This window comes from Accipiter gentilis, chromosome 4 (assembly GCF_929443795.1).
Source record: "Accipiter gentilis chromosome 4, bAccGen1.1, whole genome shotgun sequence".
Taxonomy (NCBI): Eukaryota; Metazoa; Chordata; class Aves; order Accipitriformes; family Accipitridae; genus Astur; species Astur gentilis.
This window is the reverse complement of record NC_064883.1, coordinates 36,356,557-36,369,319: the sequence shown is the minus strand read 5'-3', so window position 1 is coordinate 36,369,319 and position 12,763 is coordinate 36,356,557. Positions and strand designations below refer to the sequence as shown.

Genomic DNA, 12,763 nt, shown 5'->3' with positions numbered 1-12,763 from the left:
TTCAAGTGTGGCTTCGCTCAGATGCATTTGTGAATCAGTGGAAGCGGTGGCGTAATGGGCTTTGAGAATTCATACTTGGATCGATTCCTAAATTTAAGAAGGCAGCAGAGCAATGAATGGCTTTCATAAAAGAAAGGACAGTGTCACATCAGTGCCCTGTGCACAGACACAATCACAGTCACTGTCAAACTGGCACCATTCTTAGTAATGCCATAGCCTACCCCAGTCTTGCAGCTAAAGCAGGACTTTAAAAGGTAAGCATAATTAACACTAAAGATTGACTCATTACAAGTCATGAATTTTAGCAAAATATATATGCTGGAACACAGTTATTTTATATAAAAGGCTGAGAAATCAGTGCTTTATACTCATCACGTTACACATAAGCATTACCAGGTGCGCTGGAGCAAACAGCCACGTTCTTAATGCAAGCATTAGTTCATTTATCTAATGCTGCTAATGTGGGATTCAGCTTGCAGATTAAGACACCTATATTTAGGTGTCTACAAGAAGATGCTTAAGCTAAGCTCCCATTATGAAAAACAGAGACCTAGACCAGGACTCAGGAATCTAAACAGAGGTGCCCAATGTCTTTTAAGATGTTATGGACTATGATACCTGGTTTGACCAGAATGGCATATGTCCCCTTTAAGTCCTGTTTTATATGTGCTCGCTCTGTGCAAATGTCTCTGATACCATAAGAAATCCTGAACAATCTTCAGGCAACTCCATGAGCCCAGTGAAGACTTGAGAGCTACACTGGTGGTCAGTGAAGGTATCTGCTACGGAATAAGCTGAAAAGCTCTCTGGGTTTCATCAACTGAATTAATTGTGTCTCTTCTCATAAGAATGGGAACTTAAATACCAGGTTCATAGGCAGACAACTTAATGCAGATATATGAATCTACAAATCCTAATCTGCAAGTTGGATCCTGCCTTCACTGTGTTTAGCTAAAAATGCAAGATCCTCAGTAAAGCTATTTAAGCAATACCACTGCAAGCTGCATAGTTTTATTTTTAAGTGCATGGAAGGCACCAGACTGTCAGCTAGAAGCAGGCTTCATCTCCTTCCTTCTTTTTTTGCCTTCACCTCTTTGTTCCTCCCTTCTTTATTACTTCTTCTTGTAGCTAAATTGCAGTGCTGTGTGCTGATAATGTGGTAATAGCCACATTGCCCTCAGTAACAGAGGACAATTGTTTCCTTAATGACAGCTGACAAGTTGCTTTGATGTATCTCTAATTCCTATATCTGTGTCAAATTTTGGAATCTAAAAATATTTAAAAGCTGAAATGTCTAATGGACAAGAAATAGAAGGCATTCTTAGATGCAGGCTACATTTATTGTTCTAAAACTAACTTGCAGTGTGTGCCACCAGGACTGAGAGCTGTAGGATAAACCCAGCAGCTCCAGGGCTACTGGGAAGGAAGGCAAACAGTGTTTGCAGTGCAGTTTTAAGAAACTGTATTTACCTTCTGTTCAAAGTATTTCCTGAGCTTCTACGCAATGGCTGGTGGCTCAGCTTTAAAAGTAAAGCCAGGAGATAAACACTTTGTGTATTTTGTAAACAGGTTAAATGTCACACCATCCCCATGGAATTTATTACCTAGCATGGCATTTCACTCTTCCCATCAAATGTACATCTAAGTAACAAATTCACTGGATAAGCCAAAGGAGATTTAAAATGCAACACTCCTAATTAAAGACATTCAGGAAAGTGGAGCCGCTTTCTGCCAGATAAATCTGGAAAAAATGGAGTTTCTGATAAGATATGTTTAATGAACAATCTTTCCTTCACAGGTGAGCTTTCACACTTACTCCTGCACTTGGTTCCAATTTCAAACAATGCACATACTTGAAACTGATCATCTTCTTTCCTTATTACAATCTCGATCTTGCCTTCCAGCATTTCCTTCCAAGCTTTAGCTTTCAGTTCAAGCTTAGCATGGCTATCATGGGCTTCTTTTTTCTCTCCATTATCTCAGTGATGGTGGACATCACATTACAGCTCCAATTCACATGCAATGTTTGATTTCCATTTTTCTCTAGACAGCCCCACAGCTTCAGTGTACCATTTGAAGATTCTTTTAGAATATGTAGAAAAAGGCTACCTATCCACATAGCAAACACATTCACCAATGTGCTGGTCAACTTACACTGCAGACAAATTTGGGCAGTATTGTGAATTCCAGCAGTTTCTCGTTTTGACAGCAGCATCCAGTTCTTCATATGCCTCCACTGGCTCCAGCTGCTCTGCTCCAGCACAGGCAAGCTTTGTTTCAAGACCCTCAATGGTATATCTCCTTTCTACTCTCCATTGCTCACCTCTGACTGAGCCATCTTTCTTACCCATTTTTCAGGTTTTTAGAACAACACCTTCATGTTTCCTCCTATGCTCTTATGTTTTACAGATGGTCTCCATGAACACCAACAGATATTTCATGGAAATTCTTCAAATTCTTTGAAAAACACCCTGATTGTGATGTGTACTAAAAATACCCTCCCCCCAAAAACCATCATGCTGAGTGCTGAAAGCACTATCCTCATTGCTAACTGATTTCATCATGTACTCATTTCTTCCCTTACACCCATTTTTTGGCCTAACTATTAGAGTGTAAAGTCTTTGAAGAAAGGTATTTTTTGCTCTGTGTTTGAACAAGGTTTAATATTATAAGGTGTTACTGTAGGATAGGAAACAGAGGTCCCATCATAAAACAAAGAATGCATAAAACGGTAACTGGGCTCTCAGTCAGCATGGCAAAAGTGAAGCAGTAACCATCATGCTTTAAGTGATGGCATCAAGGGGTAGTTCTCAGATGCTTTCACAACCTTCTGTTTTAACCAAACTCGGCTCTGCAAGGCATTCACCTATTCAAACCAAACCTGTTTTTTAAAACCAAGATTTACTAAGCATTCATCCGTGTGCCATAGTTTCTCATCTGTGAAACACCTGTCACACTGTTTTCAGAAATGAGTCCAGGAATCCTGCAATGCATATGCCTTTCAATGAGATCCATGTTCTCAACACACATATATGCTTTGAAATGCCCCATCGTGGTTATCCCTTGATAAGATCTTTAAGAATTAGGAAGGCTGATGTGATAGGAATACTTATTATTATTAATAAAGTGAATACATGAGGGTTTTTTTCAATTCCAGAATCAAGCTTTGTTTAAACATTTCCTTGCAATCTTTGCAATCCAAATAATGTTGCAATCCAAATAATGTCTGTGGAAAAGAAAATGAAATTGTAATCACCAAGTTTACTTTGAGTGCCCAAGGGGCTAGCAGCAGGAATAGTTGAAAGCAAACGTATGCACACATACACACAGAAAAGTATGCAAATGTATGCACACATTACAAATATATATAAGTGCCATGCTAATAACAGAGGCTGTGGAAATTGGTTCCTGTAATTCTACGGAAAATTGTTTCTTCATAAGGTAAAGGGATCTTCTGTGTGAGTGTATTATCTTCTCTGCACTGTGTAGCTTGAAATCTCCCCGTGCTGCTGCTGTTGGGGCTCCAGCAGCAGGAGATGCAGTGATCTGTCTCTAGGCCTGTGAAAGGAGCAGCAGGTGCCTTTTAAACACTGCATCTCACAGGTTTATTAGGCATAATAAATAAAGGACTGGTGACTGGTCTACACGGGTACGCTACAAATAGAGCTACACTGGTGGTACCAATGATGGGAAATTAAAGAAAGTAATCTAGTGTAGACACAGCACTTGATTAAGAGAGAATGAACCACCCATGTCTAAGCTGTTAGAAGCAAAGCTTAATTGATAACAACATTGTCTCTGTTCTGTGAATGAATAATCAAATTTCCTGGCAAAAGACTGGAAGCAAATTGGGAAAAAACACAGCTTATGGGGGATGCAGCTAATTTAGTTATTTTTCTTCTAGGGAGGGTTTCTCTTAATAGCGTGCATGCAGCTGCCCACATGTTAGCTTACCCAGAACCGACTGATCTAATCAAGATAATCTTCAGAAAGATATTCTGAAATAAATGCCTGTTTAAGTGGTTATTCTTTCAGCTCTTGGCTGTCAGGGCTCCTCTACAGAGGCAGTAAGAGAAAGGTCACAGCACAGGAGAGATTGGGATATACGTGCAGATATAAAGGTTCGAATTCACTATTATTTTTAGATGTCTGACATATGGGCATGCTAAAAAAAGAAAAACTACTCTGCGCACAGAACATCTCCAGCTACAAACTGACATCCTGAGAAAGTGTTTTGAGAAAACAAAGCTGTACATTTGTCTCCCTAAGTTAAAGCAGGTGGGGATTTAATGGGAAAGAAAAAGGGGGCTCCCCCTATCCCTTCTCCCATTAACATTGCCAAACACAGCATATCCGTTCCGGATTTCTGGATGTTCGACAGCCCGTCTGGAAGAGTACAAATGTCCTTTGCATATGTGCAGTCTGTGCAGCATCTGGATGTGTCAGACCTATTGTGCATGCACTGTGGAGTCAACCTGCAGATGTGCAGTGGATCCAGTACGTCCCCCATGTGTCGGACTCACCGCATGTTTGCTCTACAGCATATGTAACAATATACTCTCTGGGATTGTCCTGTCAAAAATAGGGAGCCTAAGAGTGAACTCCCATATCATCTGGTGAGTATCAACCACATGGTTGCCCAGCTTCACCTTTCATTAATCCCATTCGTGAAAAGTAACAGCTCTCCCTTTCTAAAATGACAGCATCCCAATAAGCACAACAAAAAACACCATATATGTATGCTTGTTTATATATGTATATAGCCAACCCTTCTACTGCCTATATTTAGCACTTACGTGATTTTATATCATTAATTCTGTTAAACCTGAAATTGCAATTTAAATTTAATCATTCCCATTTTGCAAAAATCTTGGGCAGAGGAACCCATGTCAGGCTGAGGGAACGTGACTTAGAGCAGCCCCACATAAGAGGAGAAATACAGTCAACAACAACAGAGAACAACACAGAATCCAATATGGACCTCCTCCATAGTATTACAGCAAATTGGTTTGAAAATGAGTGTGGAAGCGTTTCTCAAAGGGATCGTCTTTTTACACGCGTGTCTCGTCCTGACAGAACTGCAAATCTTAACTTCCCTGTAGCCACCTCTTACACCGTGTCTGGACTGCCTTGTGGGAGCGTGAACAAGCGCACAGACAAGAGTTTGATGTCCTACGTGTGCCCACACGGTTGGCAAGAGAAAATGTGGTGTCTTGAGAGGCTGTGACTCCTCTGCAGCCGTGCTACAAACCCAGGGAGTAGGAGCAGACTGCCTGCCACCAGCCACAGGTCTCCCCCAGAAGGCAGGACAGGTATCTGCTGAAGGGAAGAGCTATGCAGCCACGGCTGAGGTCACGCCTTGCCGGTCCACACTGCAGACACATGGCCCTGCAGAATGTTCTTCCTCTAGTTTGCTCTACCAGCCTGATTCCTGTTCCTAAAAGTTAGTCTGCTTCTGAATGCTTTGGACATGAGCGGAGCTCTCTACTTGAAAATAGCACAGAATTAGGGTGCTTAGATTTTTACAGCTTCCTCCGGATTCTGGTGGGCTTGGACCTGTCCAGAGCTCTGTAAAAAGGCAGTGCCAAAAAGGGAATTAGAAACACATGCCTTCCTGTGCTTCACCAGCTTATTGTATGAAACCTCCTCCAAAGTATCCATAGTATGGAAGCTACAGAGACATGAACATGTTCAAATGTTATTAAGAAGGAGTATTCCTTCCCCCTTCCCATCACTTCACTCTTAGGCAGACAGAAGTCGATAATGGCCTTCCAGATGTTGTCCTTTGGTTGTCCTGCCTTGTCACTGGCAGCCCCTCGTCTATCATATTGATGTAGGCGTCTACCAGAGGCTTCCAGATGAGGCACAGTTACAGACAGATATGGACTGGAAAAGATATATTCATTGTGCTCACCAAAACGAAAATAAAAGAGAGGCCGGTTTCCTGCTGTGCTGGCTGCTCTCTCTCTAGCGGCCGCTTCCCGGATGTCACAGACACCAATGTTGGCAGTGCGGAGCATTCTTCTGGCAGCTCCTTCACTGTGTTGCAGTCTACACCGTACTGCGGCAGCTCCATTCGCTGCTGTAACAAGTTGAAAAAAACTAATTAATTCACGTTTAGTTTTTTTACATTTGTTACAGCAACGAATGGAGCTGCTGCCCCCATGCAGTAGAGCACACACGCACACACACGCACAGACACCACAGGACACTCACGGAGCCAACGCGGGTCAATGTTCCACTCTGCCAACATGGGCGTTAGTAATGTTAGCAAAGGTGCAGCGAGAGGACTGGATGTCCCAACAGATGGGAACTGCCTTTGGATTTCCTTGCTGAATGCAGTCACAGAACGCAAATCCCTGCCCTTCCCCAATGCCTCCAATCCTAGCCAAAGAGCCATGTCCATTTCCAGACTGTTTTAAAATATCTCTAAAATGTCTGTTCCCTTTTAATAGCAAGATCCAAGACCACCAAAGCTTTTAAATTCTTGCAGTTCCCCATCAAAACAGATTACAACAAAGAAAGGACTAATTGGTCATGTACGTGATTGTCCAGATATTGACAGAGGCTTTCAAAAGTCAGCATCTGTTTTGTTATCCTATTTCTTCTTGGGAAGGATTCATCTTCCCCTTCCTAGTGAGCAGGGACCTCAAGCCATTCAGATGAGTAAAGTCTCTAGGAGTCTCTAGGAGAATATCAAATTGCATTGTTTCAAGTTTTGTCCAAAAGGTAACACAACAAAACAAACAAAAAGAACAAAGACAGCAAAGACCCAAGCACAAATAATATCAGTTTCTGGAGGAAAACACTTTAATACAGTAGAAGCAGTGTCTTCCTCTATAATAAAATAATTCATTGAGCCATCACCTAAATGATTGAGCTTGATGTATGGACAAGAAAACTGTGGACAATACTTCAATACTTTTCCTTTTCATCCTATCATCATCTTCCTCCACTCATCCATACCCCACATCCCCAGTGCAGGAATTTCTGAGAAGTGGTAGGGCAGAAAACATTCACTCCGTTTCCTCCCATCTTTAAAACGGCACTAAATCAACTACATCCTCAGTCACGACCTCTTCAAATTATTGAATGGACCCCACTATAGGACTGGCTTACAGAGATCCCTCTGCTCTTCCTTACAGGAAAAACTTTAATATCACAACAGAGACCTTGGAAAATAAACCTCAGAGGGTTCTCCACCTTCTCTCTTTTATCATGACATGCATGATGAGTCGCCAGCAGTTTCAGCCATGGATACAGTTTGAAGATAGAAGACTATGAACTTTCTGAAGAAAAAGCTGTTATTTTCTTGTGTGAAGAAAAAAAAAGGTACAACTAACTGTATAAACAAATACCGGTACCAACCACACCACTGTGTTGAGGATTACTGTGAGGCAACAGTCCTTCCATAACTCAGTATACGTAAGTAAGTCTCATGAGAACATACAGTGAAGACTATTGTATGTCTGACAGTCTGGTCAGACCAATAAATACCCCGAAATTTAATAACTGCACCTCTGGTATTGTAATTCTGTTGATCTGATTTGTTTCATTCTCTAATGGCTCCCAATGGTTAGGAAATATCACAGACACCTCAAATCAGGCTGTATCACTTCAGAGAACAGAGGTGTCTGCAACACTGATCACTTTGTGGAGTTCCCCCTGGTGGAGTAAACCTAGTGACATCCAAAGGCACAAAATACCATTCTGCTATGGAGCTAGCTAATATATTTGCAGACCTGAAGAAGAGAGAACAAGGCCAGTGTCTCCACACACAAGCAGCTTAAATAGAAAACCATCAACTCCACCATAAAGGCAGGATTTTGTAAAAGGAGGAAACTAGCTCCCAGGCCTGCAATAAAAACAGGACTCAGAGGACAGCCAAGCCCAAGCGGAGCCTCCATAAGGACAGTGAGATGCCATGAGCGTGTGGGGCATGCTCCTGTGAGGCCGACACAAAATGGAGGCTTATACCAATACCTACCACTACATATTCAACGTCACGATCCAGTGCCTCAGAAGAGTGGAAGACCTCTGAAGAGTTCTTACATATATATATATATATATATATGATATAACTCTAATGAAGCAATATGCTGTTAAATCTAGTTTGAAGATATTCTCATACCTTTTGGGCAAGTACCTGCAACCCGTCCCTCAACATTGAGACCAGGTATATATGAAGAGTCAGCTGCCTACACGTTCTAGGACAAGCTGAACTCTAGGGATGTTGCTGGTCTCTCTGGTGTCTTCAAAAGGGAGATTTGGACAGGAAACCCAGAAATGGAGGAAGGCACATACAAACTCCAAGGTTCTCTTCCACTCTTGTGTACACCTCTGTTCAGAAAGCTTTACTTGGCTGAGGTCTCAATGAGTTAGGACATCATGTTTTCCTCTATCTTTTTGCATTATTTCTAACAAACAATGCCTCTCTAATGATTCTAGGCTGATTTTCTTTTCCAGACACGACTGCCAAACCCACAGCAACGTATGTAAAAAAATGTACACACACATCAAAGCAGACATATATATAATAATATACATAAAATGGATGGAATAAGCTTTTTCTGCATAACAATAGCTTTGTTTCTGCCACTTATATTTCTTCAGAGATGCAGATTTTTACTGTGGCAACTATCAGTACACTTGACATCTTCATATATTGCAAGCACAGATACACGTACCGGGAGGCTGTGGCAGGTAGGCCCCAATTAATTTTGATCTCTTCTTTTCATATCCCTTCTGTGTGATGTCACCTGCCAAGAAAAGAAAAGGAAAATCAATAAGATGTGGATAAAGACAGTGTCTAGCTGCTTAATGGCAGCACCATCAGCTTAGCCACCACTGCACTGTTTGTCTTGACAATTATAATGAACAAATGAAAAGCACAGTATGATCATTCCACCCAGAAAAAAATCATTTACACCAGGGCCATTCTGACAAGTAAATACCCAGCCTTGATTTATTCCAGCACCAGAGTCCAGCAGCACAGAGTTTTAAAACCATTTTGAGATGCTGCCACACAAGCTTTCAAAAGCTACAATGACCTTCATTAGGTTAATAAACAATGGATTATATAGAGTGCGGGGGACTGCGGTGGCTGGCAAAACACATCGCTGATTAGCATTTTCTATCATTAATGGGATTTTTCTAATCAAGCATGTAAGGCACAAAAGACTTGAAACTGCTGCTATATCATTTCTGCAATATAAATGTTTTAGCTGATTTCTAAGCAGTACTGAGAGGAACAAAACCAAACCAAACCAAATCTACCACGGATCCACTAGAAAGTAGTAGCATAAAGACTCTTTATCTGACTTTCCAATTAAATATAAAAAAAAAAAATTGAGACAAACGTTTGAATTTGTTAAATTCAATTAATATGACCCTACACTGTGTCTGCAGTTTCCCCAGGTAATTTTTTTTTTAATGTAAGTATAAAAAAAATTTTTCTGTAAAAGTTCTCTGAAAGAAAGTGATGGATAATTAGTACGTAGAACAAAACATAAACTTTTAGTTTTGTCAGAGTTCAGGAGAGGTTTCGCACTGAAGTTGCGATATAGTCCTGGCTCTAGAGTTCTACATCTACCTTTAACAGTTGAAATACTTGTTCAAATATAATTCAAACATGCAGATTCTTCTTTCCAAATGTGTGAGCACAGATGCACACACATATACGTATGTATTAAATTTAACACAAGCTACATCAGATGCTCAAAAGAGTGATAGCTTTTACAATTAAATTTTTTTTACATATTCCCTGCCCTTTCAATAAGCATATCTGCTATTGTGAGACTCATCACGCAGTTAAAGTTCTGTCGCAACACTTGACTTGTATGTTTGTAGAAGGTTGAGGGCTTAGGAGGTCAGAAACCACAAAAAGAAGTGGAGCTTTGGCAGTATGTCCAGCTAGATTCAACAACGTGTGTCTGTTCATGCTCTTCCATCCCTATGTTCAAACTTCATCTAAGGAGACCATTTGCCAAGAGAACTACATAGTTATTACAATCCCAGCCACTCTGGTAAATGGATGCTAAATTAGCACCAAGGTATAGACAGACCTTCCTGTGGGTTGCTCTGAAATCAATAACTAAATGAAAACATCTTCAAATGTTGTTCCTCGATGAAAGCCCTTTTCTTGGGGATGGTTCCAACAAGCATTAAGGAGGCAAAATTCTCCGAGCCTTTCTGCCAGTGTCCTCAGCCAACCTCTTGCTCCTGGTTAAAAAAAGGTGCTTAAAATAACACCTATCCTCTTTGCTACCATATCTCAAACCACTCTACAAAAGAAGTCAACTAAAATATCTGTGTTTTTAAATGAGGAAAGTGAAACACTTCAAATGATAACCGTCCCATATTTACCCAGTGAAGAAGTGGCAGACTTGGCAGGAGGACCTAAGCCTTTAAAGTTCAAACCCACAGACTCTTCAAGCACATTTCTTCCCATTTTGAATACTTCTGGCATGTGTTCAAACTAGTGAAACAAGCTCCCTCTCCATTGTAATCATCAGCTTCTCACAAACCAGACAGTAACTATAGATACTGCTTCATTAAAATGTTTTACTGAAAAAATGTGTTTATTTCCATTTGAAAATTATAAAATATGAACAATTTTTTCTTTTAAAGTTTTGCTAAACAGATTGCCATTAATTTACTGTGCTCATCAATATCAAATTCTTATGCATTCCAGACACATTTTAATTTGACTAAAAATTTGCTTTTATTAGTTTACTATTGCTCTTAAAGGAGAGCAGAGATGTCCTATGGAGAACCACAGCTCCACTGTGGCACGTGTAAGCTGGCAATGCCATTTTAAATATGAAACTATTAACAATAGGTGCTTGTCTATTGGTTACTCTTCCACACACATGGTAGTGTATACACATGCAAACTGATATCGCAAGCTATACATTCTAGACATTGCTCATGGAACCTGCACCCATTCCCACAATGTAAGTTTCTTCTGCTAGTTTCTAAACCTATACTGTCCTTAATGGGAAGAAATACAGAGGACAAGCAATTTCTTTGACACCACAATGGGAAAGATAACTACCAAGTGTTACCTCCTGTCAGTAATAAGTATTCATTCAAATCAGTACCCAGACTCACTCTTTTGAAGTTCACCACATAAAGGAATTATTCTAAGAAGGAACAATGGTGACTCCTTCCCCAGACCACTTTCTCCACCAAAAAATCACCAATAAAATGATTTTTTTGAGACAATTTAGCATGAAAATATTTCAACTTCCAGCAGCAAGCAGCAAAATCATTTAGAATTATCACTAATCTTTCTATAATCACATCCATCATTGCTCTGGTAACCAAATCTAAAAGCCATGTAAAAGCAAAATCTAAAATCACCAAAATTTTCATTGTCTATCACTATTACCACTCTGAGATGGAAGGAAGTCAACTGTGTCACACAGTCTGGAGAAGTAAATGAAAATGCTTTATTTATCAGAATTAATGGTATCTATATTAGTTTGTATTTTTTTCAGGTAGAATGACTTCAGAATATGAACAATAACTGAATTATCATTAAAATATTATTACAATATATGCAAAACTATTGCATTTCAAAGCTATGTGGAACTCGTTGTGTAAGATCCTAATATATACTAAGCACAGCTCACCAAAATTTAAGTGAGCTTAAACTCTGCTCTTATCATCAATTACCAATCACTCAGTTTTTTAAACACGATATTAAGACCTTTGCTCTATGTCCTTCATTCCTTTGCAAATTAATGCAGTAATTTTACAAGTATCATATGTGGAACAAACCCCTCTTCAGTTAGTAACTCACGCTCTTCCACAGTACAATACTGAATTTAGGCTTGGCTTTTGGAGAATATCAACAGGATTACATGAAGTGTACTTCCTTGCCATGAGAATACAGGATTTATGCTACCTTTGCCTTTTCAATTAACCCTTCTTCTCTTGAAAAGCGAGCAGACTCTCAGGGCTTTGCTGCATGCATTCAAAGTCCAGCTCAAAAGACAGGACGGAAAAGGGTCTCACCCGCAATGTCTTTTCAGCAGACAGTACGTGTTGGTTTTTCTATTTACTACACAAACAAACTCTTCAAAGGCCTGCACATCTAGACCTCCCCGTTGCATCACCCTCTAGCTGTCTTCTCACGACACCTTTGCCTACTTTTGTGTGGCGTTTCCGAGCCACGTCGCAATCCTGCGCAGAAGGGCTCTGGGAGGCAAGCCAGAATGAGCAGGGGACAAGGCTGGCAGCGGGTTCAAGGAAAAAGGCCAGGCCACGGATGGAGGGACGATGAAAAGACTCCAGCGCTAAGGACGGGCAGGAGCAGAGGCAGCACGTGGCTGCAGGGAGCTTTGGGGATGGGTCTCCCTGGGACAAGACACCATCACATGTCGGGCAGCTGAAAGGTGGCTCCTCCGTGTAGCAGCTCCCTGCAGCCCTCTGCTCTGCCTGCCTGCCTCCTTCCTTGGCTCCCGCCCCATCCCGTGGCCCTGGCTCTGCTCCCAAGCACTCTGCCCTGCTCCGCTACTTCTCAGCTTCGTCCCAAAGCTGGTCCTCAGGTCCTCCTCCTCCTCCTCGCTGCCTTCCTCCCAGGCTGCATCCACTTCACTGCACCCAAGGATTGCAGCCTCCCGTTTGCACCAGCACTCTTCAGGTTTTTTCCCTCTGGACATGTTGCTCTTTTCCTCCTCACCTTCACTGGTGATTTGAGAGGTTTCCACCATCGGAGGGCCACAGATGTATACCCTGGAGGGTACTGCGTCTGAGG

At 41.1% G+C, this 12,763-nt stretch overlaps 1 protein-coding gene across 4 annotated transcripts in view; it reads right to left on the bottom strand.

Annotated features, from left to right (window-relative positions):
* The window catches only part of DIP2C (disco interacting protein 2 homolog C), a 335,666-nt gene that overhangs the window by 147,072 nt on the left and 175,831 nt on the right, over positions 1-12,763 (bottom strand). For 2 of the 4 annotated variants that reach the window (XM_049798792.1, XM_049798793.1), the window contains exons 2-3: positions 8,688-8,759; positions 5,915-6,082 (exon numbers count right to left, since the gene is read on the bottom strand). In XM_049798792.1, the coding sequence (XP_049654749.1) occupies positions 5,915-6,082; positions 8,688-8,759 (240 nt within the window). The remainder of the gene's footprint in view (positions 1-5,914; positions 6,083-8,687; positions 8,760-12,763) is intronic. The other 2 variants (XM_049798794.1, XM_049798795.1) reach the window with 1 other exon arrangement.